The following is a 27,135-nucleotide window of genomic DNA, read 5'->3' as shown; positions in this document are numbered from 1 at the left end:
GACACGTTTTCCTCTTTCTTGCTTAGTTATATTTTTATACAATAAAATGAGTAGTGTTTTGTGGTAAAGTGTAGATGATATTGAGTGAAACTTTTCTTTCTTTCTTTTTTTTTTGGTGTGTGTTATTGTCTTTTCTTGGGCCGCTCCTGAGGCATATGGAGGTTCCCAGGCTAGGGATGGAATCGGAGCTATAGCCGCCGGCCTACGCCAGAGCCACAGCAACACGGGATCCAAGCCATGTCTGTGACCTACCCCACAGCTCATGGCAACGCTGGATCCTTAACCCACTGAGCGAGGCCAGGGATCGAACCCGCAACCTCATGGTTTCTAGTCCGATTCCTTAAGCACTGTGCCACGATGGGAACTCCGAGTGAAACTTTTCTTCAGGGCAAAGAAGAGACTCTGGCATCGACCCCACTTGTAAACGCCGTTAATTCTGAGGCGGAGTGGGAATCTCTACTCTGCTCCTATGTCCCGGTTCTTCTGTGAAGTTTCTCTCTGGCAGCTGAAGGATGCAAGTAGGATTCTGGTTTCTCCATGGTTTCCCGCATTCTCCGAGCCCAGCCGTCTTTGTCTTGATGCTTCTGAAGCTGTAGCAGGATTCCTTGTCCACCGCTGTCCTCTTTCCTTGTGGCATATGCAAGGCTCAGGCTGGTCCCTCTCGTCTCTTGTCGCCATGTTTTCTTCAGGAAATAAATCCACCCCCGCAGCTTTGGGTGCTGCACCCAGCGCAGGGCAGGCACCCACGCTGGGCAGTGCAACAACGGTGCATCTCTTGTCATGACGCAGAAGAAAAAGGCGCCGCCAGCGGAGGAGCAGAGCGTGTGAAACAACTTCTAGAAATATCCAAGCTTGTGGAGAAAGGAATGTCACACATCCACCAGGGAGAGGCAAACCAAGGGCACATTGTGATGCCCTCGCATGTGCACCTGACACCATGGCGCCAGGCTCTATGTCGCAGCCCGGGACAGAGGGTGGGAGAAAGGGAGAGAACAGAGCTCAGCAGCACGCGCAGACACACACCGCGGGAGCCGGCTTTACGGATGGTGTTGTTGCAACTGCCTACTCTAGGCAGGAAAAATAGACTCATATACTTCACAATGTGTAAGAGAATTAGAGCCCTCAAACCAGAAGAAAGAAGGAAAGCTAATACAATGTCAGATCCAGGGGGGAAAAGGAAAGCTAAGGCCTTGGTTAAACATCGTTTTAATAAGAAATCTTAACACGTGTCTAGAAGAAAACTCATGTATTCACAATACGAATGAATCACATGACTTCACAGCAAATCTTAAGGAAAAGTAAAGAAACCCAAACCCCGCAACACTGAATACGAGTAAGAATATAACTGGAGATACAGGACGGGTTCATTTTATGTAAGAATAAGATGATAGTAATAATTCTCTGGCAACGCATTTGAACACTCGGAGGAATTAGGTGGTTTCCGAGCAAAGCAGACGTCACCGATATGAACCCCTGAAGAAGTATGGAGAATAAACACAGCAACATAAAAAAAATAGAAAGGGTGTTGGAAGCATGTGCCGTTGGAAGAGTCCTAATCGGGAGCTGGAAGACGGTCACGCTGAGCCAGTCCCACGGGATCGAGGCTCTTTCTCTTGGAGGTGGTCGTCTTAGTGCAGGAAGGCCGGAGGGCGGCCCTATTTGAGGAAACACCTGCAGGAGTACCTAGAGTGCAGCTCACGTTAGCAGTTTATGTCCAAATGGCTCAAAGGACAGAGAGCTCATGTAGGCACCGGTGGGCATGCGAGAGACGCAACACGGCAGAGCATGAACAATTGCTGCTTCAAAGCACATCTCCCATTAGACTTTCTGTAGACTCGACACGTTTTTAACATGTTACAGGAAAAGAAGCCTCGAACCTTTTCACACACGAGGCCCAGTGTCACCTGGAAGCAAATTCTTACCATAGTCAAATATTCCAAACCGTGGACAAGAGCCTGGCAAGCACCCCGAAGAGTTTTGTGAAGCTGGTATAACCCAGTATCACTCCACGACCAGGACAGTAAGTTCACTGATTGATTCCCGTTGCTGAAAGCCAGGACGCAAGGCTGAGCCCCACGAGGTGTGGTCTGGGTGCTGGGGCGTCAGACATCACCCGAACCAGTGACCAGCCCCTCCCCAAAGGAGAGGCAGTGAGGTACTGCGAGCTTCGGCAAGGAGGCGTCCCCAGAGGAGTAATCAGACCGGGGGGGGAGGGTTCTGGGGAAGGGGCCCTGCCTGGAGCAGCTCTGGGGGGCAGGAGGCACCGCCTGGACGTGGTGGGTGGGTGGCTGATGAGGCCAGACCCCAGGCTTGAAGGCCACACCCTGGATGCTGTCTTTCTCCTGGGAGCTACTGAAGGGAGACCCACCAGGCCAGGGTTGCTACGAGCAGGCGCAGGAGGCCCAGAGGGTGTGGGAGAGGGCTGGGCAGAGGCAGCATGGACCAGGAAGGGGGTGGGAGGCAGCGTTGGAGTGAACTCAATGGAGCTTCCCTACGAAGTGCCAAGGCTGAGCTCTGAATATGGGGCCTGGACCCAGGATGGGGCCTGCTCTGGGTGGGAAGCATTGGGACAGTGCCTTTGCGAAGCCAGGAGACATCAGGCGAGAAGGTGCAAAGACAGTCTGACACTCAGCACAGAGGTGCAGGGTTAGGGTTTAGGGTTGGGGTTAGGGTTTAGGGTTAGGTTAAGGGTTGGGGTTGGGGTTTAGAGTTAGGGTTTAGGGTTAGGGTTAGAGTTTAGGGTTAGGGTTAGGTGCCTCCTAAGTCCGGGAGAAGATGAACCCAGGGGCTGCCTTGGCAGAGGGTGGGGACAAGAGCAGGTGACATGCGTGTAAGAGAGTGCTCCAAATGAAACGTTGGATGGCGTCTGCAGTGTGTTAGGAGGACAGGGCCCGCCCCTGTGCTTCACCCCAGGATTGCCAGGGTGGGCAGCTTTAAGAAGGAGGCCTATGATTAATCCCCTTGAAGTAGAACAGAAAATGGGTGAAATCGGCGCTGCTGTCGCAGCTCAGGGGAAACGAATCTGACTGGCATACATGAGGATGCAGATTCAATCCCTGGCCTCTCTCAGTGGGTTAAGGATCCAGCATTGCTCCAAGCTGTGGTGTAGGTCGCAGATGAGGCTAGGATGTGGCGTTGCTGTGGCCGTGGTATAGGCTGGCAGCTGTAGCTCCCCTTGGACTCCTAGCCTGGGGACCTTCATATGCCACGAGTGTGGCCCTAAAGAGACCCCCCCCCCAAAAAAAAGAAAGAAAATGTGTGAAGTCAATCTTTGTGCAAAGGCACTTGACAAGAGGCCACAGCCATTCCTCCTCTAAGTAAAAGAGGGACAGAAGAGGGATTCTTGGATGTGATGACGCCTCCAAACTCAACTGCTTTCCCGTTGGGCTCCGGGCTGAGATAAGCTCACCGGTGTCACTGTTTCCAGTATTGTTTTGAAGGCTCCAGCTCATGCCATAAAGTTAGAAGACAGACGGGTACACGTGTTAAAACAGAGGGGCCAACGTTATTTTTATTTGAAGACAATGTTTGTCTAGGAAACAGGACTCTAAAACCCTGTAGTAAATTTCAGGGTGCCGGATCCAAGATAACAGCACAAAAGTGAGCTGGTTTTCTTTCTACAGCAACAACCAGTTACAGGTGGAAATGGGGGCTTTTGTTCACAGTGATGATAAAATTATACATAAATTTATCAGCTATCTGCAGGAGTAACTGCACAAAAAGCACAAAGCCTCTCTGGTCAAAACTGTAAATGTGTTTGATGAATTGAGTTCAAGATTGGAACAGAGAGATACACATGTCCCTGAGTGGGAAGACGTCCTATCATAAAAATAGACGGTATTTTTTTTTTTTTGGTCTTTTTGCCATTTCTTGGGCTGCTCCCGCGACATATGGAGGTTCCCAGGCTAGGGGTCTAATCGGAGCTGTAGCTGCCAGCCTACGCCAGAGCCACAGCAACGCGGGATCCGAGCCACGTCTGTGACCTACCCCACAGCTCACGGCAACGCCGGAACCTTGACCCACTGAGCAAGGCCAGGGATCGAACTTGCAACCTCATGGTTCCTAGTCGGATTCATTAACCACTGCGCCACGATGGGAACTCCAAAAATAGACGGTATTCTGAGATTAATCTGTAAACGGACTGCCATTCCAGGAGGTATATCTGTAATGGTTTTTGCTCGCTTGTTCGAATTTCACTGGAAAGTGGAGATGAGAACCAGTCGTTTTTAAGTTCATCTGGGAAAACCTGTGAGAATTACTAACACACAGTTGAAAATGCCTGTATCCTTTAGCCGCGTGTATGAGCACTTACTATAAATGCTGTTGTCAAAATAATAGCTGGCAAAGGAAAGAGACAGGAGATTAGTAGAACGGAGATGAGTGGAGTGGCTCCAAGTGTGCGTAGAAGCCTAATCCGTCCCAAAGGGGACATTTTAAGGCGGTGGGAAAAGAGAGCTGCTAAACGAGCATGCGTGTGCACCAGCTTTCTGGAAACAGAGTTCAGCTCGCTGCGTTCGAAGAGTCGAGGCCACGCTCCGGGTGGAACAGAGAGCTGCACAGACACAACACAGCAGCAGGGAAACGGGAAAGTCTTTTAAGACCCACGAGTCTTCAGGAAAATGTTGCTGAGTAGATAAAAAACGTTAATACCTGGCAAAAGACAAAAGCATTGAAAAGCATTTTAGCAAAGGATTTAAAGCCAAGCATCAAGAAAGAAGGGATGAGGAGAAAACATTTGCCACAACCCTGTACAGCAGGCAACGGGTTAAGAGCCCTCGTATCCAAAACAGGCTTCTTGCGACAAGAAAAGCAAGGTCTCCTCCTCTTACTCAATAGCCTGGTGAGACCGGTGTCATGAAATCACCTTCAGAGCGGAATTCTAGCCTGCATTTCCTGGACCGGGCAGGCCTCACGTGCTCTCTCCAGGGGGCGTCAGGGATTGACAGGAGCACGGGCCCCCCAGGGTGGGGGCGGGGCTCAATGCCCACTGTCCAAACTTGGCAGGTCCTTCCACGTCTATGCAGACTCGCCAAAGGGCTCTTCTGCTTCCGAGATCTTTCCAAGTATCCTTAGAACAGTGGTCACTGATCACCAAACTGTGGCCTATTGCAGGCGAGTGTGTGTGTCTTTAGATTCCTAAAAAACCACTGAGGCTCAACAGCGTGCAGACGACACAGCTCGTTTAATAGAAAACCCAGGACTGGGGACATCAGCATTGTCGTGCGGCACGCAGGTACCGCTTCGGAAGTCTCTCTTCCGCGTCCCCTCTCTCCGTTTGCCTGGGGAAGCCTCACCTCCTCGGGGTTGAACAGCGGCTCGGGGAGGCGCCGGGTGGCGGTTGCGTCTGCAGCGTCAGGTGCCTGGGCCCCACTGGAGACCTGAGCGGTGGCCACCTCCCCTCCGTGGCTGGCGGGGGGGCAGTGGGGAGGGGCGGCCCCAGAGATACCCAGGGTGCGTGTTGGGAAGTTCCTGCAGGATTTTCTGTTTTCACTTGGAGGCAGGAGGCGCTTCCTCCGGCCCGTTCCTCCTGGCCTTTACCCGGCATGCTGCTGGGAGGACAATCCTGCCTGCGAAGGTTCGGGCAGGTTCCGAAGGATTTGCAGAGGGACGTCTACCTGGGGCACTCTGGCAGTGCCACGCTCCGGGCTGGGACACTGCGGCAGGAACACGTTTGTCTCGGTGGGCTCTTGGGACACAGCTCTGGGCTTTGGTGGCTGTGACGTGAACAAGTGACCTCAGGACGCACGGCCTTGGGGGAAACCGGGGTAGGAAAAGCTGTAAGCAGTTTTCTTTCTTTTTCTTTTTAGGGCTGCACTCGGGGCATATGGAGGTTCCCAGGCTAGGGGTCCAAACAGATCTGAAGCCACCAGCCTACACCACAGCCTCAGCAATGTGGGAGCCGAGCCGCATCTTCGACCTACACTACAACTCACGGCAATACCGGATCCTTAACCCACTGAGCCAGGCCAGGGATTGAACCCGTGTCCTCATGGATACTAGTTGGGTTCGCTAACTGCTGAGCCACAACAGGAGCTCCTGTAAGCAGTTTTCTTTGTTGCCGAAGCCACAGAGGCCTCCCCTCTCAGGTGCCTCTGCCTGGGCCCTCGGAGCCCACGTGCCTGGACGCAGGTGGACGCTGCTTTACGCTGCCTGTGCCCACCGAGAGCCCCCCAGGACGCCCTGCCGTGCAGCTCTCAGCGGCACACCCTACAGACAAGGGGACAAAATGCAGAGCATTTGTGTGGCATGTCCACGGTCACACGGGAACCAGCCTAGAGAGGGCAACGCTGAGATTTTTCTGTGTTCAGCAACATGTTTTTGTAGTTTTAAAAAATTAATAACTTTGGAGTTTCCACTGTGACTCAGCGGGTTAAGAACCCAACCAGTATCCCTGAGGATGCGGGTTTGATCCCCAGTCTCGCTCAGTAGCTTAAGGATCGGGCCTTGCCGTGGGCTGGGGCGCAGGCTGACAGCTGCAGCTCTGATTTGACCCTTGGCCCAGGAACTTCCATATCCCGCGTGTTTGGCCATAAAAAGAAAAGAAATGAAGAGTTTTTCACTAGTTAACCTTTCTCATCACGTCTCACTGGTCTCACTGGCTCAAACGTAATAGGAGGGAGGGCGTTTCGCAAGAGTTCAAGCTACAGAATTTGATTTTTCAAATCTGGTTGTTAAACAATATACAAAGTTTTCTTGTCATCGACCAGTTAAAAGTCAGCAAGAGACTGGGTGTCAGAGGTCAGTGGTCATGTGTCGAGGTCAGCGGAGTGCCACCTGCACAAGGGCCACCTGCCCATCCTGTGGGAAGTCACCTGTCCTGGCCTGCCCCCCCCCCGCCCCCGCCCAGCCCACTGGACCTCAATGTTCCCATCAACTGAGAAAAGTTGGATCCATTCGGTTTGAAACGGCTGCTCTTCCACCCTCGGGTGGGGGGCGCGTCCTTTCTCTCATCAGTGACGCCTGTAGGTGTGTGCGCGCACGTGCGTGTGTGCCCGTGTGCGCGCGTGGCTCACAGCTCCCCATCCACCTTATCCTGTGTGCCCGGTGGGCGGGCGGCTGGAGCAGAGGGGAGCGGGGCAGGTGTAAGGGGCCGGCAGGCCTTCTTCGTGTCTCCCCAGAGGACAGAGACCCTGTGACTAGGACATAAACTGGCTGTGGGAACAGACAGAGGGACAGAGAGACAGACGGGCGGGCTGCGGGGGAGTCTCTAGTCGCGGGGCGTTTTAGGGGAAGTGGCTCTGACACACGCCCTCCCCCCCTTTTGTCTCTCCACCTCTCTCTCCTCCCCCCCCCCCCCCCCCTTCTCTGTCTCTCCCTCTCTCCCCCCAGCTCTGTCTCCCCCCAAGCCCTGTCCTGGGGGCTGTGGCCCTCACAAACCCCTTCTGTGTCAGACGGGCCCCTGCCAACACCTCAGAGGTGGGGCTTCCCAGGAGAGGCTGGGGTTCGCAAGGCACAGGGGCCCCTTGGCGGCCTGTGAGCTCTCCCGAGGGGTGCGGGGTGGCAGGCCGGGCGCTTTAAAAGAGAATAATCCCACTTAATAACAGGGACGGACTGAGGTTTTGCGGGGCCAGCCCTCAGTGACCGTGGCTGGGGTGAACAACCCCCCAGCCCGCTGGGGCCCCTCCCCACCCCCAGCGACGCCCCCGTCTCCTCATTAGCTGTTCCCTGAAGGACGGACTTCCCTCCAGAGGGAAATTCCTGAAACCCAGCAGTTGACAAACCCACACCCCCTGGGGAGGGAGGGCCGGGCCCAGATAAAAGCCTGGGCGCGAGCCCAGCCCTCCTGGACGGCCACTGCGGGGACGGGGACGCGGACGGGCCGCCGCCGCCACCGTTCTGCCCCTGCCCGCGCGGAGCGCGCCCTGCGACGGTTCCAGCCCGGCTCTCAGCTCCCCCGGGGGATCCATTTCCGTCTTGCCTTCGCCGGTGACGCCGGTGACGCATTGCAGCCCCGCGGAGATGCTATCTCGTCACCTGCAGGCCGGGACCCCCGCCCGGGCGGGAAGCAGGAGATAGAGCCAGGCGGCCGCCCGCCGGCCCGCACCCCGTCCCCCGCGGACCTCAGGGATGTGGCCGCCCCAGTGACGGCCCCGCGGCCCCGAGGCTGCCCTGGTCGGGCGGAGCCTGGTGTGAGGAGCGGCTGCTCCCGGCGCGGGCGCGTGTGGAGTCCCTGGATGGAGCTTGGGACCCGGGCCCCTCATGTCTGTCCTGCTGACTCTGTGTGTGGCGCTCCTGCCCCTGGCGACCCCCGGCCAAGGCGTCCGGCGATGGGAGCCCTGCACGGGTAAGTGGGGGCCCAGGGTGGCGTGGGGCGCACGCTGGGGGCCAGGAGGGGTGCGAAGCCACCGTCGAGGTCGGGCTGGCTTTGGGAGCAGCAGCACTTCGCGGGCAGATGAAAGGGAGCAGCAGGGCGCTCACAATAGAAACGCTAACAGGGTGGGGACGCCTCCCAAGAGCCACCTCCCCCTTGGAGGCCCTTCACAGGACTTACCTGCTGGGCCTCCCCGGCGGCCTCACACCTGCTTGAGGAATGAAGCCCGCAGCTGGCGGGTGCCTGGCAAGGGTCCCTGTGATCCCTCGCCCGCCCGCCCGCCCGCCCGCCGGGGCCCGCCGTGGACAGAGAGCCACCCAGCAGTGCCCGGGCTTGGCCGTCCTGTCCCACGAGAGGCAAGAAACACGGGGCCAGCCCCAAGCAGGGACCCCCCAGAGCGGATGCCCACCCTTCTGGACTTTCTACTAAGAGATTTTATTTATCAAACCAACACGAAAAAACAGTAACAGGGCAATGAGAGCCAGTGGCCAGAGCCGCAGGGGGCGAGTGATCGCATGGGCCTTGCGGAGGGCAGCAGGCCTGTGTCAGTGGTGTCAAGGGAGGTGCCAGGGCGGGTGGGTGGCTCCGGGTTTATCTGCAAAGAGCTCATCCTGGGCCCTGGGACCCTCCAGGGTTGCTGCACATTATGGCTTTTTGCTCGGGTGGTGCTTGGTTCCCAGCGACAGGACCGGGGGTGGCTGGTGAGGCTCCCCCGTCTGGCATGCTGAACTGCACGGTGTGTGTGTGTGCAGGGGTGGTGGGGGGGGTCTAAAGGTCCCCAGCCCCCTAGGAGACAGCTGGGCGGTGCGGGCGGAGGTGCGTAGGCCCTGGGGTGGGCGTTTGGGGAAGGACTGGAGCCCCTCCTGGGCCCCCGAGGCAGCTGCACCTGCCACTCTCACAGCCTCGGGAGGAGTGGTTTGCAGCCACACAGAAGCCAAGTCCACCTGTAGGCCTGCGTCCCCCGGTTTCAAGCACAGGACAGACCAACACTCGGGGTCCAGGGTGCAGCCTGAGCCTCCGTCGTCCTGAGCGATCGGTGTCTCCCCGGTGGGGGTGAGTCACAGACGTGTATCTTCATGTTCCCTTCAGCCCTGGGAGCAGGATCAACCTGCATATTAATAATAAAGGTTATTTATAAAGCCCGCCCCCCTCCGCGAAGGCATGTTGCAAATAGTTAAAAGATGACCCAGATATAAATACCACGAACTAGGGAGGAAAGATAAAAGCCAAGTAAATAACATTGAACTCAATTTGGAACGCTCCCAAGACACTTGATAATAGCCCGGAGCCAGATAGTTAAAGAAGCCACTTTGGTTGCATTGGGGTTGGAAAAGCACAGGGGTTGACCCGGCGGGTGCATGCGTGGGGCTGGATTTCACGTCCCCTTAGCCCTGGCTTGGGGTGGACGTGCTGAGGCCTTGGCTGTGAGGACCCCGCCTCCGGGTTTGGGGTCCTGTCCACCCCGGTCTGTGTGCCTGCTGCTGCGAGGGGCTTCGGGGCTTGTGCGCCCCCGTCCTGGGCACCACACCCTTTCTCTGGGCAGCACAGTGCTAGGGAGGGGGCTTTGCTTCCAGCACTGTCCCATCTCCCTTTGCGGCAGGGTACAGACTCGCTTGGGTTGCAAGGAAGCTCCCTGGGAGGAAGGCTGTGGGTCAGGAGGGGCTGCGATTGTCACGTGTCCCCAGCCCAGGAGGGCAGTGAGGGGAGGGCTGTACCTTGACACCTGCGCTGAAGAGTTCGCTGGGTCTGGGCCATGGCGGGCGGCCGGAGGGGCCCAGGAGCTGGACCTACAGGGGATGACGGCGCAACAGGACATGCGTCTGGAGGGCTTCAAGCCCAAGGTCCAGGAGGCCCGGGGATGGACGGAGGGCCGTCTGGACCTGAAGCCGGGCAGCAGGAGCTGTGCTGACAGCTGACAGCGGGGTCCTGGGTGGGGCTCCGGGGGCTCCCGGGGTCCGCAGGCCCGTGGGCAGCGGCCCACGAGCACCCTTCTCGGCTGAGCTTGCCGCTCCAGGACGTCCTTACAGGAGGTGCCGGGGCCAGTTTGGGCGCTGGGGAAATCGAGGTTACATGTCTGCCCAGGGTCTGGTGCAGACTCTCTGATGAGGGGTGGGGCCTGGGGGCGCGTCGGGTCGCGGAGACCCCCAGCCAAGCCAGAGCGACGACCCCTGGCCCCGGCAGGTGGGCTGCATGAGCGAGGCTGCTGTGATGGGCGGGGGTCGGGGGCAGGGAGGCACAGGCCAGAAACCGGCTGCAGCTGCCGGGCCAGCCTCCGGGCCGGAGGGTGGGTGGCGGGCACAGATGCTTGCGGAGCGCCCGGGCTCAGGGCACCTGGGGGGCAGTGGGTGGGCTCCTCGGGAAGGGATGAGTGCGGCCCGCAGGACTCTGGGGCGCGATGCCTCAGTGGGCCTCCCTGACCCCAGAGGCAGCCTGGGTCCTTGGATCCTCCTACCCCCCCCCACCCCCCCCACCCCCGCCGCTCACTGAGCCGCCCAGCTGCCCTGGGACCGAGGGTGAAAAGTGATTGTAAGGCCCTCCCAGCACCCACAGGAAGCCCATGGTTCTGGGGTGCGTGGCGTGCGTGGGGCCAGGGGATGTCCTGCGGGGGACAGCTTGGTGGCCTGTGTTCTAGACCTGGGCTCTCGGCGGGGGAGTGAGCGTCAGCCGTGGCCAAAGAGCCTGTCATCCACCCCCCACTCAGCCTGTCCCCACCCCCTGGCATCTCCTCGGGGACAGGAGGTCAAGGCGGGGTTCTGTGGGGGCCTTAACGGCCGTCCTCACCCCTCCGTCCCTCCTTCATTGGCCGAAAAGGGAGGGGAGGCACTGCCCCCGCCCACCGGGAGCAGGTCCCACTGTCACACCACAGCTCTGCCCATGGCGCAGCACCAACAAAGGCTCTGCAGTTGGGTGGGGGTGGGGACCTCAGGATGGGTGGGTGGGGTGCCCAGGAAATGAGGCTTGCATTTTAAAGGCGGAGGGTGGGGCGGCAGCGGGGAATGGCCCAGCGAGAGGCACCTGGGGGGCAGGAGGCCCTCCCCTTCTTGCGCTGGCGCAGCGGCTCCCAGGAGTTCTGGCACCCGGTCCTCTGGGGTCCTTTAGGGAAAACGCTGCAGGAAGGGAGGAAGGGCAGAGCTTTAGGCCCCGCTCCCCAGCGAGTTGGGGAGCCCCAGACCCTGGCCAAGCCCCGCCCCGCGGTTCCAGGGAATCCCGGGTGGGCAGGACGCCCCCTGCTGGGCTCCCGTGGCATCAAGCGAAGCCGCTGGGTGGTTTGCAGTTAGGAAGCCGTCCCTGGGCTCCTGGTCGCTGTCCTTTGTCCATGAAGTCGAGGCTTCCCGCATGGACCCCTTATATAAGCTGGGAGCAGGGAGGCTGCATGGGAGCAGCCCCAGCGCCAGCCCAGGACTGGGTTCAAGACCCAACTTGTCTGAGCTTCACACCCGGTAATCCCCAGCATATGGAACCCCTTCTAGGGTGCCCCGGGGGGAGAGGCTGCCAAGTCGGGGGTTCTGGGGAGACAGAGGCTGCTTGACAGACTGTCCCAAAGAAATGCCGAGGCTTTTTAATTTTGTCGCTTTTAGCAAAAGTCCACGCGTGTTATTAAACGGCACTCCCCTCCCCCACCCCGTCAGTCAGGCTCAGCCACCTGTGCCCTGGAGGAGACCCCACCTCGCCCCTCACCTTCCTCTCTCCATAAACAAATCTCAAGGGAGCCACCCCTGCATTTCCAAGCACAGAAGAGGCCAGACCCAATCCAGGTGCCACACTGCCCCTAGCACGGGGCCTGCACACGGGGACGCTGTCACCATTTCCTTGTAAACATTTCTCAACCGTTAGGCCAGGATATCGTTTGCACAGAAATTAGGAAACAAAGAATATTCATTTTTATATTGGAACCTCACACACTCCGTGCTGGTTCTACGGTTTTGATCTTTAAATAAATCATGGATTTCCAGGATGACTTTTACCAGGAAAAACCTAAGAAGCCACCAACTGCGTGCTTCTGGGTCTGGACTTTGTTTCCAGCTGGACCGCCCCGCCCCCCGCCCCCCCCCCCCCCCCCCCCCGCAACCCCTTATCTCCGCAGAACACCCGGGCTGGTGCTGGGGCCCTCAGCCCTGACCCTCCACCTCCTCTAACCGCCCCCCCATCGCCCCGGGTGGATCCTGAACCCCTGGCACCTCTTTATCTCCCCATATTGAGAGTCTGCGGAGCTCGGGGATGGGTTCCTGCTGTCACCCTGGCTTCCTACTCCCATATCTCTGGCCCTGAGCGTTCCCGGGGGAGGGGGGGGGGCGGGGGGAATGCTGCTCCGGGCTCACCGAGCCTCTGGGGACCCCTCCCGACCCCCGAAGCCCCGCCCACGCGGATGCCCCACGTGCCCCCCCCCCCGCAGCTCGGTTCAGAAGGCGGAGGGAGCGGCTTCGGTCGAGGGAGCCAGTTCTTTCCCGCAGATCTTGGTCCTCAGAGGGGCTGGGGCTAGGGAGGGGACCCTCCATCAGCGCCTCACTTTTCATCCCGACCCCCAGCGCGGGCCTGGCACGGCCCCTGCCCAGGGAGCTCTGCTCTGGGGTGGGGCCTCTGTGGGGGTCTCAGGCGAGTCCCGCTTCCGAGTCTCTCTGCCCCGCCGCTGGCACCCAGGAGAGGAGGAGAAGTCCGCCCACTTGTCCCCACCCGAGGACGGAAGGGGGCGGGGAGGCGACCCCGAAGGGGAAGGCGGAGCTGCCCACCTCTGGGCGGGCGGGGGCGAGTCCCACTGCCTGCGCTGGCCTTGCTGTCACACCTGCGGAGCGAGGGACCCGCGCGCCTGGCCTGGCGGGACGCGGGGGCGCGGGGACCGAGGGCGTCCCGCTACGTCGGGGGAGGGGAGGCGCGCGCGCTCGTGCATGGTGTGCGCCGGTGTGTGAATACGCGCGAGTATTAATACGTGAGTAATAATTACGTAGGTATTAATTCGTACCCGCCTGTGGGTGACAGAGCCGCGGGGGTCTCCCAGGCGCTGAGGCTCCGCAGCCGGGGCCCGGGGTAGCCGCGTGGCGTTGGGCTCAGGTTGGCGCTCAGGGGACCCCTGCGCAGGGCAGCGACCCTCCCCAGGACGCCGCGCTCCGTGTGTCGCGGGTCTGGCGGGTGAGTGCTGAGCCGGGGGCACCCCGGAAAGGGTGGCCTGTCGGTGGTGACCGGCAGCCGCCTCTGCCGGCCCCGCAGACCAGACCAGAACAGCGGCGGGCAGGTCTGCATTTTGTGCATCTTTCTGGATAGACCAGAGCCCCTTTGCCGCCTGCCCGCATGCTGTCCTCCAGGAAGCTGGCTCCATCCAGGGTCAGGGCATGGAGCTCGGGGGCTGAACCCGGGCAGGAAGCACTGCACCTTCCTCTTCCTAGCTGCCCAGGTGCAGCAGCTCCCAGTGACAGATGAGCAGCTGCTGGCAGCACCTGGGACTGTCACCAGCCCAGCCAGGGACATCCTCCTGCCTGGTCCACATCCGCCCGAATGCTCTGTCCCTCCCCTGCCGGAGGCCCCGTTGCTCCTCTTGTTAGTTGATGCCTTCAGGAAAGAGCCAGCGTCTCATTACATCATTAAGATAATTTGTTTGTGGAAATTGGTGATGCGCTCTCCTTGAAATCTGGAGCATTTTATTTTATGCATTAAATTTGAGTTTCTGAGAAGGGCCTGTGGGTTTCACTAGCCAGTCAGCGGCGTCAAAGCACACAGGAAGTTGGGGCTCCCAGCTCACTGGTCTCTGGGAGGCAACTGGTGACCCTGGTGGGGGGGGGGGGAAGGCGGGCGGGGATATGCTAAAAGCCTAGAGGAAGCCCTGTTGGGCAGTGTCACAGGGAATTTTCTGGCCCCTGTAACCCTGGAAAATGGATTTTGTGCATGTTTTCCTCCATAGTAGTGTCCCAGGGACAGGGCAGCGTCCCCAGGGAAGCCAGGTCGGGACTCCCACCTGCCTCTGATGCCCCAGAATGGAGGGGCGGTGCTGCAAGGTGCTGGTCTGTCTGTGCCCGTTTCCACCACCCAGGTAGAGTTGCAGGAAGGCTCTGCTTGTAATGACACCCTCCCTGGAGACCCCCTTCTGGGGAGGGGGGCTCGTGGCCCTGGAAAAGCAACCCTGCCAGGGAGGCTGGCCAAGCTTCTCAGGGAGACCCTGGCAGGCTCAGGTGACCCCCTCCTTTAGGGGAACACCTTCCTGGATGTCACGGCCACCCGAGTGAGATGTCACATCAGAAGCAGGGAAGGGTCGGGAGCCAGGAGGTGGCCCTGGGAGAGAGAGGCAGGGGTGGTAGCTTAGGAGCGAGGCTGGGTGTGGGAGCTTAGGGTTCTGGGAGGCCTGGAGCCCCTCCAGACAGGCCCCAAGGGTGAACCCCAGGCAGCAGGCCTGGGCCCCAGACCGAGAGCTGGGGCCTCAAGTCACCACCCTCCGGCCTCTTCCCCTTGACCTTGGCCACACCCTGCCCAGACCGGGCTGGGGAGGGGGCGTTGTCGCTGGCCTGTGCGGCCCAGACTAGGCAGGCTGGGGACACTTGAATATGAATAAAGAGCGAAGTTCAAGGGGAGGTTCAGGTGCAGGAAGCTGGGGGGGCGGCAGCTGGGCCCCCGCCCTTGCGCCATTCTGAGAGGGAGCAGGGAGAGCCAGGCCTGGGGCAAGGGGGCCCTCTTGCCAAGGAGCCCACTGGCCAGTGTTGCCACCGGCATCTTAGAGCAGCTCCCAGAGCTGCCCAGAGGTGCAGATGTGGGAGTTGAGGGCCGGGGGGACGACGGGGTGGCCTCAGCCCTCATCGGCCTTGGACACACTCCCCAGACCTGGCTTGTCTCCAAGGTTGCTGAGGCCAGAGCTGTCCAGGGGCCGTGGGGCCGGAAATAACGAAACATAAAATGAGCAGGAAAGAGAACGCATCAAGCTGAGGACGGCGACGTTTATCCATTCAGCTCAAGACCCCTGTGGGGAGGGGCGGGCGCCTGGCAGCAGGAGGGGGCAGACTGGCCAGAGGAGGCCCTGAAAGCCTAGGGGGGTCCATGGCCGTCGGGGGTAACCTGCAGGCCACAGACAGGCCAAGCCCTGCTCGTTGGGGTCTGAGGTCAGTGAGGTCACGTGCAGGTGCTTTACCCAAAAAGCTCATGCTGAGTCCAGCTCCCAGGGTGACCGGGAGGCTGGCCGTGGCGGGGGTGTGGGCAGGGATAGTGCCCAGCTGGCTCTCAGGGATGCCATTCCTGGGACAGGAGCTGGATGCCAGGGCAGTGTGGGCAAGGCCCAGAGGGCGGCCAGTGTGGCCGGGGACAGCAGGGCAGCGAGGCCCCTCTGGGGGGACAGGCTGGCCATTCTACTAGAAACGACAGGAAGAGAGCAAAGCACCACTAAACACAGGCTGTTTATTACGTGTCCAAGCAGCTTTGGAGCTGATGCCACTGAGGCCTGGGTGGGGGAAGGTCCCCAAGCCTGAGCACCTCGACCCTCGGGGGAGGGGCCCTGGCTGGGGGCAGGGTCATCCCGAGTTTGGCGGGACCCCCCTCCTGGGCTGAGAGGGGAAGGGGCTGTCCACGCAGCTCAGCTCCTAGGGAAAACCCTGAAGGCAGCCGGGGGGCAGCCGTGGTAGAGGTGAGGGCCCCTGTAGTGCCCGGCTGGCCCTGGGGGGACGGGCCCGGTCAGCAGCAGGACTCGCAGGCCGAGGCGGGCACGCAGCAGGTGGGGCGGGAGCACGCGGGGCGGCAGAGCAGGGACACGCAGGAGGTCGGGCGGCAGCAGCTGGGCTGGCAGCAGGAGGCGGGGGCCCCGCAGGAGGAGACGGGCACGCAGCAGGCGGGGCGGCACACGGGCTGGCAGAGGAGGGACACGGAGGACGAGGGTCTGCAGCAGGACGAGGGGCAGGGGCTGGGCTGGCAGCACGAGGCGGCCGAGCAGGGGGAGGCCTCGCAGCACACGGGCGAGCAGCACACGGGCGTGCAACAGACAGGTGTGCAACAGACGGGCCTGCAGCAGACGGGCACACAGCAGGCCGGCTGGCAGGGGGAGGAGGTGCAGGAGCTGGTGCAGCCTGACAGGCAGGGGCTGGGCTCAGAGCTCGCTGGGGTGCAGACGAGGGCCAGGCGGGGCGCGGGGGTGCGGCCGCTGGGGGCGCAGCAGGGGGGCTCGCAGCAGCTCTCTGGACAGTCGTCCCACTGCCAGGAGGAGCCGGTGCAGGGGTGACAGGGACCGGGCAGGCAGACGTGGCTGCCGTAGCTCAGGTCGCTGGAGCAGGTGGACAGGGTGGAGGCGGCCATGGTGGAGGCGGTGGGGCTGGAGGAGGTGTGAGTGTGTGTGAGTGTGGGCGAGTGTGTGTGTGTGTGTGTGTGTGTGAAGTGTTCAGGCTGTGGTTTTTATACCCTCCTGGGTGTGGTGTGTCGTCCCCATAGGAGGCTCCCAACGCCCTTCCTTCCTTGGTGGTGTTTGGATCTGCTTCATGGAAACCCTCATTAGGGCTGTTTTATTTTCCCAGGGGACCGAGGCCCAGCTCATAACATCCGGCGTGTGTTGGGCCTGGGGGCCCACCCGCCCCCGTGCTGAGTGGGTGTGGGAGCACTGGTTCGGGATCAGGCTGGAGGACGCAGTGCATGGCGTTCTTCCTGGGACCAGGTGACCAGGGAGGGGGACTTGGATTCTGGGCCCTGAAAGTGGCTCCTTTCTGGGGCCTCTGGTCCCTTTTTTTGCATTTGTCCCGGAGTCCCTGCTGATGTCGGGAGGGTGGAGATACGGGGTGGGTTGTGGCTGTGGTGAGGCTGCCTTGGCCCCGGCCTGGAGGGAGGGTGCAGCCCGGGGACAGCAGGCTTTGGGCCACTGTCCCTGCAGACTGCCTCTCAGGGGTGGGCTTGTCTGTGGGCAGTGGTCCCCATGCTCTCCTTTTCACCTGCCAAGCAATCGGCACCCGTGTGGCTCTGGCCACAGTGGTCACATGGTGGCCCACCCCCCACCCGCTGGCCAGCCTGTCGGGGCTCCTCCTGCTCGTCCTTCCCTTTCCTCTATGGTCCACTCGGCTGCCCACGGCATCTTTCCTGGGAGCTGAGCCTGGACTTCTGTCCATGGCCTCTTGGGATGCCCAGTGGGATACACAGTGGTCCAGGGAACTGTCCCCAATCTCTTTGCACCAGACACTGCCAGGCGCCAGGGTCAGGGTGGCTCCGCAAGTGGAGGGTGGAGGGGGGGGGGGCACGGGGGCAGGTGGCAGGGTGCCCGTCGGGCATCAGAAGGTCTCTGAGGCTGGCTGGGCGGCTGGGACATCATTGCCACCTTGGACAGATAGGGGCTGGGCAGGAGGGGCCCCTGCCAAGAGCTAGGCTGGTCAGGTAGCAGGGTCCCGGGCAGGCCGTGTCCAGGAGCGGGTTAGAGTGCCATCTGCCAGGGGCTGGCCGAGGCTGGACGGGCCCCTGTAGAGGCTGAGGGTTTATTTCACTGTTAGTGCTTCCATGTCATTTCAATGACGTTTTAAACCAGGATGCTTAGAAATGAAGCAGCTGTTTGTCGTAAACATATGTACCGGCTTCCTGCGGCTGCTGTAACAAATGACCCCGCGCTTGATCACATGGAAGATGAAAAAGAACAGAAATCGAGTCTCTCGTGGTTCTGAGGTCAGGTGTCGGGCGGCTGGAGGGGGTCCTTCCTGCCTCTGCCAGCTTCTGCGGCTCCGGGCATCCACGGCTTGTGGCCGCTGCCCCCGGTCTCTACCTGTGGTCACCTCACCTCCTCGTCTGTGTGAAAAAGAAGAAGGGCTCTCTGCTTTCCGGTCATGGGGACGGACCCCACGAAGGCATTTCGGGCCCTTGGTGCACCCTGGTGGTCTCCTGGGTCAAGATTCTCCATCAGGGTTGCACTCTGTGCGCGGCCCTTTCCCTCCCGAGGTCGCGGGCGGGAGGTTCAGGAGGCGCTGTCCGCGCCGCATCCCCCGTCTCCGTCCTGGCTGCACCTGCACTTCTCCTCCCGGCTCTGCGCACCGCACCGCCTCACGTGGTGCCAGTGACCTCGCCAGTCCACCCTCCGGGCCTCCGCCTCCCCTGACCAAGACAGGGCATCGCAGGGTTATATGGGGATCGGGTGCCTGAGCCTATAAACGCTTCCCAGGAGCAGCGGGTCTTACTGGGGTTTGACTGGCCGCTCTCTCCTCCTCCCGCACAGGCTCCAGGCGGGGGGGCGTGGGGACCCCCGTGCAGGCAAAGGCCCGGCCCTGCCCTGCGCAGCTCAGCTGGCCGCCTCCTCTCTGCTCCGACTCCGCTGCCCATGCCCGGGCCTTTGTGCTGATAGCGCGGGGGAACTTAGAAGGCTGGTGGCCTGGAGCCCAGGAAAGGCCCCAAGATGCATCAGGAAGCCCCACTTCAGAGCAAGGGGGTGGCGGAGGGCAGGGTGAGGGTCCGGGACCTCAGAGGAGTGAGGCCGAGCAGAGGGATGCATCCGGAGCAGAGGGCCAAGCTCTGCAGGGCCGGGGTCAGAGGAGAAGGGCCGAGGGTGACGATAACCTTAGCAGTGGGGCCTTCGGGGACCAAGCTGAGGGCAGAGTCAGCGACACAGGCGTTGGGGTGGAGGAGGGACCGGGCGGGAAATGGGGCCCCTGAGAGCTGTGAGGAGGCCTGAGGCCCACTCTGGTTTATGGTAGAAAAAACCCGGGGACACTGGTCGGAGCGGGGGCTCCAGGCAGAGGGGGTGCTCGGCGCCAGAGAGGGAAGGTGGGTAGGAGAGCTGGCTGAGCAGGCTCTGCACCCTCCTTGAGCAGGGGCCCTGTCCTCTCTGCCTGGGGGGCCCCGAACCCCATCTCCGCCAGGCCCCCTTTGTCTTAGGGAGATGCCGAGTCCCTGACAGGAGCTGGACCCCGAGGGGCAGGGCAGCGAGGCCCCTCTGGGGGGACAGGCTGGCCATTCTACTAGAAACGACAGGAAGAGAGCAAAGCACCACTAAACACAGGCTGTTTATTACGTGTCCAAGCAGCTTTGGAGCTGATGCCACTGAGGCCTGGGTGGGGGAAGGTCCCCAAGCCTGAGCACCTCGACCCTCGGGGGAGGGGCCCTGGCTGGGGGCAGGGTCATCCCGAGTTTGGCGGGACCCCCCTCCTGGGCTGAGAGGGGAAGGGGCTGTCCACGCAGCTCAGCTCCTAGGGAAAACCCTGAAGGCAGCCGGGGGGCAGCCGTGGTAGAGGTGAGGGCCCCTGTAGTGCCCGGCTGGCCCTGGGGGGACGGGCCCGGTCAGCAGCAGGACTCGCAGGCCGAGGCGGGCACGCAGCAGGTGGGGCGGGAGCACGCGGGGCGGCAGAGCAGGGACACGCAGGAGGTCGGGCGGCAGCAGCTGGGCTGGCAGCAGGAGGCGGGGGCCCCGCAGGAGGAGACGGGCATGCAGCAGGCGGGGCGGCACACGGGCCGGCAGAGGGGAGACACGGAGGACGAGGGTCTGCAGCAGGACGAGGGGCAGGGGCTGGGCTGGCAGCAAGAGGCGGCCGAGCAGGGGGAGGCCTCGCAGCACACGGGCGTGCAACAGACAGGAGTGCAACAGACGGGCCTGCAGCAGACGGGCCTGCAGCAGACGGGCCTGCAGCAGATGGGCACACAGCAGGCCAGCTGGCAGGGGGAGGAGGTGCAGCAGGACGACTGGCAGCTCGACTGCTGGCAGCAGGAGTCTGAGCACGGGGAGGCCTCACAGCACCCAGGTGTGCAACAGACGGGCCTGCAGCAGACGGGCACACAGCAGGCCGGCTGGCAGGGGGAGGAGGTGCAGGAGCTGGTGCAGCCTGACAGGCAGGGGCTGGGCTCAGAGCTCGCTGGGGTGCAGACGAGGGCCAGGCGGGGCGCGGGGGTGCGGCCGCTGGGGGCGCAGCAGGGGCGCTCGCAGCAGCTCTCTGGACAGTCGTCCCACTGCCAGGAGGAGCCGGTGCAGGAGTCACAGGAACCGGGCAGGCAGACGTGGCTGCCGTAGCTCAGGTCGCTGGAGCAGGCGGACAGGGTGGAGGCGGCCATGGTGGAGGCGGTGGGGCTGGAGGAGGTGTGTGTGTGTGTGGGTGTTCAGGAGTGTGTGTGTGTGTGTTTCTTGGTGATTAGCGCTTATATACAGCTCGGAGGGGGTGTGTTGCTGCATCACGAGAGTCCAGCAGAGCCTCTTTCCTTGTTGTCGGAGCAGGTCCTAAGGATACTTGTCATGGTCCCATGACAGGTGAGTCCAGTCGTGAAACTCCCTAGAGGTTAGAGCCCAGGGGATCCACGGACCCAGACCTGGGGTCCAGCCTCAGGGGTGGTGCCCAGTACCTTGGAACCAGTCCTGTGGGTGGAGCCCGTCCTGTGGGTGGAGCCCAGGGTGCCAGCAGCTCCTGACAGCTCCCCTTGGAGCCTGTAGAGGGACTGCTTACATTATGTCCCCTACTTCTCAACCCCAAGTTGAATCATTATCGTATTTTGTTCTATTTTAATATTCCCTTTATTTTGGTGTCTTATTTCCTCCTGAGTCCGTGCACCAATGAAGGACACATTGAATGTTAGGTAGGCTGTGAATTTTTCATATGTTCCTTTTATAATGTTGAGGAATTCCCCTTCTATTCCTAGTTTTCTGAGTGGTTTTTTTTTTTTTCTTTCATGAAATTGTATCAGCTATTGTCAAAATCCTTTTCTGCCTCAGTTGAGATTATGTGTGTTTTTTTATTTCATTCTGTTAATGTAGAATATTACATTGGTTGATTTTTAAAAAAATAAATGTTGAGCCAACCTTGCCTTCCTGGTATAAGTCCCACTTGGCCATGGTATCCGACTGTTTTAATATGCTCTTGGAGTGTGCTTGCTAGTATTTTGTTGAGGATTTTTTGCATCTAAGTTCATACAGCATACTCGTCTGTCATTTTCTTCACTTCTGGGCAATGCTGGCATCATAAAATGAGTTAGCTTTTTTGGAGAGTCTGAGAAAGTTTGGTGTTAATTCTTTCCCTGTAGGTAGAATTCATCAGTGAAGCCATCCGGTCTCGGGCTTTCTTTTTCTGGGAAGTTATTGATTAGTAATTAAATATCTTTACTTGTAGGTCTTTTGAGATTTTCTGTTATTTTTTAGTCAGTTTAGGTAACCTGCATATTTATGGAAAAATTCCCATTTCATTTAGGTTATCTAATTTGTTGGCACACAATTCTCTATAGTATTCTTTTATAATCCATTTTATTTCTCTAAAATTCATGGTGATATCTCTATTTTCATTTCCGAATTTGGTTATTGCACCCTTCTCTCTTTTTTCTTCTTTGCTAGTCAATTTTATATATCTTTTCGAGGAATCAACCTTCAGTTTTGTTAATTCTCTGCTGTGTTTCTACCTTCTGTATCATTTATTTTCACTCTAATCCTTATTTCCTTCCTTATTCTGTCTTTGGGTTTACTTTGCTCTTCTTTTTCTAGCTCATCAAGTTGTAAAGTTAATTTATTGACTTGAGATCATTCTTCTTTAACACTTGATCTTAGCTAAAGACCATGAAGCCATCATCTTTCTCTAAATATGGCCTTTATAGCCTTAAATCCCCTCTGAGAACAGCCCTCACTGCATCCCATAGGTTTTGATATATTGTGTTTTAATTTTAATTCATCATTAGTATTTTCTAATTTCCTGTGATTTTTGTTTTGACTCACATTTAAAAAAGAGTATGTTGTTTAATTTTGACATACTGTGAATTTTCTAGTTTCCTTCTGATATTGAGGTCTAGCTTTACTCCACTGTTGGGTGGAAAAGAACCTTTGTACGGTTTCATCCTTTTGAAATCCATTGAGGCTTGTTTTGTGGCCTAACGTATGGTTTGCCCTGGAGAGTGTTTATTTATTTACTTAATTTTTAAATTGAAATATAGTTGATTTGCAATGTTGTGTTAATTTTCTGCTGTACAGCAAAGTGTTTCTTTTCTTTTCTTTTTCACCTTTTCTTTTTAGGGCCAGACCTGTGGCATATGGAGGTTCCCAGGCTAGGGGTTGAATTGGAGCTGTAGCTGCTGGCTACACCACAGCCATAGCAACTCGGGGTTCAAGCCATGTCTGTGACCTACACCAGCTCACAGCAATGCTGCATCCTTAACCCACTGAGCGAGGCCAGGGATTGAACCCACATCCTCATGGATGCTAGTCAGATTCATTTCTGCTGCACCATGATGGGAACTCCAAGTGATTCAGTTACACACACACATGCACATATACACATTCTTTTTAAAAAATATTCTTTTCCATTATGGTTTATCACAAGATATTGAATGTAAGTCCTTGTGCTGTACAGTAGGACTTTGTTATTTATCCATTCTATATATGGTAGTTTGCATCTGCTAACCTCACAATCCCACTCTATCCCTCTTCCACCCATACACCCCCAACTGTGGCAACCACAAGTCTGTTCTCTATGTCTGTGAGTCTCTTTCTGCTTTGTAAATAACTTCATTTGTGTCATATTTAGATTCCACATGTAAGTGATATTGTGTGGTATTTGTCTTTGTCTGACTTACTTCACTTACCATGATAATCTCTAGGTCCACCCACATTGCTGCAAATGGCATAATTTCATTATTTTTTATGGCTGTGTAATATTTCATTATGTGTGCGTGCGTGTGTGTGTGTGTGTGTGTGTGTGTACCACATCTTCTTTATCCACATCTTCCTTATCATTCACCTGTCAGTGGACATGTGTCTTGGCTATTGTGAGTAGTGCTGCTATGAACATAGGGGTGCATGTATCTTTTTGAATTATAGTTTTCTCCAGATATATACCTGGGAGTGGGATTGCTGGATCACATGGCAGCTCTAGTTTTACTTTTTTGAGGTGCCTCCATAGTTTTTCATAGTGGCATCACCAATTTACCTCCCCCACCCACAGCATGGGAGGGTTCCCTCTTCTTGGAGAGTGTTTACTGTGCTGTTGATGGGCAGAGGGTTCTGTATGTGTTTGTTGTGACTGGTTGATTTAGAGTGTTCCTCAAGTCCTCTGTTTCCTTACGGATCTGTCTAGGTGTTTTGTCTCTTATGGAAAATAGGCTATTGAAGGCTTTAGCTACGACTGCAGAACCCTCTACCTCTCACCTCCTTTCTGCCAATGTTCACTTCATATATTTTGAGTTTCTGTGGTGCATGTATGTTTATACATACATTTCTTCAAGGCCAGTTTTACTGTTGCTGTTGTTTACCGTCTCAGTCAATACCCTCTCATTCCACTTCAGAAACAGGTTTTGTGTTGGGTGGCATTTTGGCGTCGGCTGTCCTCCCTTTCCATAAGCCCATCCTGGTTCATCTCCAGTCGAGCCTTCCCTCCTAAGTCAGGAGTGCTTCCTCCCATCCTCTGGTAACTTTGCCTGTTCCAACCTTAAAACTCAAAGGCTCGGCATGTTTCTTCTTCTTTGACTTGTTTGAATGTTAGTATCAAAAACAGTCCTGTCTTGTAGTGTTCCTGTTACCACAGTGAATAATATCTCCCTTTAAGGGAAAGTTGGTTTTATCTCCTTTTCGAAGAACACTTTTGTTTATTTTGGTGGACCTCATCCAGAGTCTCTTCAGACTTGGTTTCTTTGGGTTTATCTTCATTAAGCATCACATTTTTCATCTGCTCAGACACTTCAATTTTACTTTCAGTACCCACGAAAGGCTTACTTTCAGAAAGATGGCTTTGTGTTTGACTCTTTCCTGTAATTTCCATCTCTGCAGTAATTCCCCGTCTGTTCATATGCAGGGTCCCTGTTCTACATACAAAACTTTAACACATTAGTCATGGTTATTTTCTCATTTCAGTCTGACAGTTCCAACATCTGGGTCTCTTTGAGTCTACTTGTATTCATTGCTTTTTCTCTTGACAATATAGATTGATTTTCCTCTGCTTTTTTGTATATCTTTTAAGTTTTGTTGAATCTCAGATATCATGTGTGAATTTAAATGGACATCGTAGAGACCAGACTTGCAGTTGCCAAGGGGAAGGGAAGAGGGACTGGAATGGGCAGGAGTTTGGGGAGAGCAGGTGCAAACTATTACATTTATAATGGATAAGCAATGAGGTTCTGTATAGCACAGGGAACTATATCCAATCTCCTGGGTTAGACCATGATGGAAAATAATTTTAAAAAAGAATGTATATATATATACGTATGACTAAGTCATTTTGCATACAGCATAAATTAGTACAGCATTATAAATCAACTATAATTTAAAAAGTGAATTTTTTTGGTCTTTTTTCTTTTTAGGGCCACACCCGTGGCATATGGAGGTTCCCAGGATAGGGGTCCAATCGGAGCTGTTGCTGCCAGCCTACGCCACAGTCACAGCAATGTGGGATCCAAGCCGTGTCTGCGACCTACACCACAGCTCATGGCAACACCGGATCCTTAACCCACTGAACAAAGCCAGGGATTGAACCTGCGACCTCATGGTTCCTAGTCGGATTCATTTCCACTGCACTATGATGGGAACTCTCCAAAAAGGAGAATTTAAATGGACATTAACAATGTTTCTTGCTGGGGATGGGTTTCAGGTCATCAGTGTGTGAGGAGGTTTGAATCAACCTTCTCAGATGTTGACCTTGGTTTGGGTTTTGTTATTTGAGGGCCTTCAGGGTACCAGCAAATTCAGGTTCCTTGTGGGGAGCTGTCAGCACCTTGTGCTCAGGATGAGGGCTGGAAGACACTGTGGTTTCACTCTGTCCTATGTTTTCAGCAGCCCCTGCATGCCTGGCACATGCATGTAAAGGGACCTTTACACATGTCTGCCGTTCCCCAGTGCAGACCAGAGCTGCTCAGGCAGCTGTGCCAGCCAGGCTGGAGTTGGGAGGCAGAATGGCTCTCTGGTCTTCATCCAGGTCAGCCTTGGCAGGCCTGTGTGTCTGGAGCTTGGAGGGTAAGATGAGGGTCTCAGACTTCCTGCCTCTTCTCCCTGGGATGGCAGGACTCTGCTTGGATGATTGGTGGGTTCGTGTGAGTGTTTCTGATCTTTTCTGGGTAGCCATCCTTTAGGTACCAGGGGGACCCAGGGTCCAGGTCTGCTTCCCATCCCCCACTCAGAGGGGATGGAAGTCCCTCCCCATCCACAGTGTGACTCTCGAGTGGCAGACAGGGGGACACACCCTCCCCCCCACCGCCCAGCAAGGACCCTCCGCCTTCAGCTGAGCCATCAAGAAGGGGGCTCTTGGAGGAGGGTCTGCTGTGCTTACGATTTATATACACCTTTAAGAAGAAAACTTCAAAAATATGTGAAGATGAAATAGAGGGACAGTCTGCATTGAGAAAGAATGATTGATCTTATTTATTTGCTTCCCATGGTGGGGAGCGCATTCCTGGGGTGTTGTTGTAAGAACCAATAATGGATCATTCGTTGATCAATTCAAAATGAGTCATATGTGAACTAGCGATGAAAGTGAGCCACAGGCTGAGGACCAGAGTGACCCTACTCCTGCAACCTGACATCCTGAGGAGTCCCAAGCTGACTCACTGAACTCAACTCTGGTGGCCCAGTAAACAGGGCATCTTCCCACAAGGTGGGGAAGCCCTCAGTCCCCAGGGCAGGACTCGACAGCTGAGGGAAAGCCAGACCAGCCATGGAAACAAGGAGACTCACTGCCCCGCCACCTGCACCTGAGTGGTCATGGGCCACTCCCTACACCCAAAGCCTCCCACCTTCCCATGAGCCTCTGGGGACAGGGACCACTGAAGGGGGACCAGCCCAAACTCCCCAGTAACACAGACCTGAGAAAGGAAAGCAAGACAGGAAGAGACTACTGCATGGAGAAACATGATTTATTTGGCTCAGGTGGGGTATGGCTTCCTGCTGGAGACAGAGAAGGACCCTGGGACCCAGGGCTTCCCAGAAGGGATGAACCAGTTCAGGGAAGGATCCAGATCATCCTGTCTCATTCCACCCGAGTTCAGAGGGTTGGTTGATGTTGCTTTTCATTTGCCACGTGCAGAACCTGGAGGCCCATGGAGGACCAGCTCCCGGAGGGGCACAGGTGCAAACCGTCTGTGCTGGGAGCAGCTGGGAGGAGGCGTGTGGTCAAAAGCAGGAAGGGGTGCTGCAGGAGAGGGGTCTGCAGACCAGGCTGGGGCGGAGGGGCTGGCAGACCCCAGAGGACTGGCAGGACGGGGCCACCCACACGACCGGCTTGCAGCTCACAGGCAGGCACACAGAGGACTGGCAGGAGGGGGCCACGCACACAGCCGGCCTGCAGCTCACGGGAACACATACAACTTTCCTGTAGCTCACAGGCACACAGGATGCCTGGCAGGAGCTGGATGTGCAGGAGGATGGCTGGCAGGAGCTGGGCACATAGCAGGCAGTCTGGCAGCCCGAGGAACAGCTGGTGTAGCTCATGGTGGTGTGTGGGTGAGCTGGTGTCTGCAGGAGGGCGGTGATGTCTGCAGGCTTCCTCCCAGGGCAGCCTTTATACCCAGGCAGTTGGCGTCCCAGCAATGCAGAAGCACACCTGGTGACTTCCTCATGGCTGTTGCCATCACGCTTCCCCAACATCTTATTATCCAAGGGTGCGCTTTCCTGTGCTGTGCTCCACCATCAATTAGTTTGGCTTGAGGCCGGTTCCCCCTCCATAAACAGGATGTTCTGGTTTGAGTTTCTGTGGGGTTTGTATTGCTTCTCCAGGCCACTGTTGCACATGGAGCAGCTGTGGATTGACTCTGAAGACTGGATCTTTTCCTTCCTTTATATCTCGTGCCATCAGTGAAGACTTGGAGGCAATCATGTTTTCTTTTTTTTTTTGTCTTTTGTCTTTTTTGTTGTCGTTGTTGTTGCTATTTCTTGGGCCGCTCCCTCGGCATATGGAGGTTCCCAGGCCAGGGGTTGAATCAGAGCTGTAGCCACCGGCCTACGCCAGAGCCACAGCAAC

The 27,135-nt window shown here is 57.3% G+C and overlaps 4 protein-coding genes across 7 annotated transcripts in view; 1 reads left to right on the top strand and 3 right to left on the bottom strand.

The window, feature by feature from the left end:
• The first annotated feature begins 7,806 nt into the window (after window positions 1-7,806).
• TSPEAR (thrombospondin type laminin G domain and EAR repeats) overlaps window positions 7,807-27,135 on the top strand; it is a 134,257-nt gene continuing 114,928 nt past the window's right edge. For all 3 annotated transcript variants that reach the window (XM_047797919.1, XM_047797918.1, XM_047797920.1), the window contains exon 1: window positions 7,807-8,284. In XM_047797919.1, the coding sequence (XP_047653875.1) occupies window positions 8,200-8,284 (85 nt within the window). In that variant the 5' untranslated portion in view covers window positions 7,807-8,199. The remainder of the gene's footprint in view (window positions 8,285-27,135) is intronic.
• On the bottom strand, window positions 15,914-16,567 carry LOC125137296 (keratin-associated protein 10-3-like). Its single transcript, XM_047797933.1, has 2 exons — window positions 16,514-16,567; window positions 15,914-16,465 (listed from the first exon to the last, which is right to left on the bottom strand). The coding sequence occupies exons 1-2, from the start codon at window positions 16,565-16,567 to the stop codon at window positions 15,953-15,955; spliced, it is 567 nt and encodes a 188-aa protein (XP_047653889.1). The 3' UTR covers window positions 15,914-15,952.
• LOC125137255 (keratin-associated protein 10-3-like) lies at window positions 19,472-20,275 on the bottom strand. 2 transcript variants are annotated; one of them, XM_047797926.1, is made up of 2 exons: window positions 19,817-20,275; window positions 19,472-19,774 (listed from the first exon to the last, which is right to left on the bottom strand). In XM_047797926.1, the coding sequence occupies exons 1-2, from the start codon at window positions 20,273-20,275 to the stop codon at window positions 19,511-19,513; spliced, it is 723 nt and encodes a 240-aa protein (XP_047653882.1). In that variant the 3' UTR covers window positions 19,472-19,510. The 2 variants fall into 2 exon arrangements, with proteins under 2 accessions (XP_047653882.1, XP_047653883.1); XM_047797927.1 differs by having other exon boundaries at window positions 19,472-19,954; window positions 20,003-20,275.
• LOC125137317 (keratin-associated protein 12-2-like) lies at window positions 26,289-26,606 on the bottom strand. Its single transcript, XM_047797972.1, has one exon. The coding sequence runs from the start codon at window positions 26,604-26,606 to the stop codon at window positions 26,289-26,291; it is 318 nt and encodes a 105-aa protein (XP_047653928.1).

This window comes from Phacochoerus africanus, chromosome 1, assembly GCF_016906955.1.
Source record: "Phacochoerus africanus isolate WHEZ1 chromosome 1, ROS_Pafr_v1, whole genome shotgun sequence".
Lineage (NCBI taxonomy): Eukaryota > Metazoa > Chordata > Mammalia > Artiodactyla > Suidae > Phacochoerus > Phacochoerus africanus.
The sequence above is the reverse complement of the archived record's forward strand: the minus strand, read 5'-3'. Positions and strand labels throughout refer to the sequence as shown.

Excerpts from the sequence above, each read along its gene's own strand:
- LOC125137255 (XM_047797926.1), bottom strand. The coding sequence starts at position 20,275 with ATGGCCGCCTCCACCCTGTCCGCCTGCTCCAGCGACCTGAGCTACGGC. Across the intron at positions 19,775-19,816 it reads GGCCCGTCTGCTGCAGGCCC|GCCTCCCCCTGCTCGGCCGC; the intron begins GTCTGTTGCACT and ends GTGTGCTGCGAG.
- LOC125137317 (XM_047797972.1), bottom strand. The coding sequence starts at position 26,606 with ATGAGCTACACCAGCTGTTCCTCGGGCTGCCAGACTGCCTGCTATGTG.
- LOC125137296 (XM_047797933.1), bottom strand. The coding sequence starts at position 16,567 with ATGGCCGCCTCCACCCTGTCCACCTGCTCCAGCGACCTGAGCTACGGC. Across the intron at positions 16,466-16,513 it reads ACCTGAGCTACGGCAGCCAC|TGGGACGACTGTCCAGAGAG; the intron begins GTCTGCCTGCCC and ends TCCTCCTGGCAG.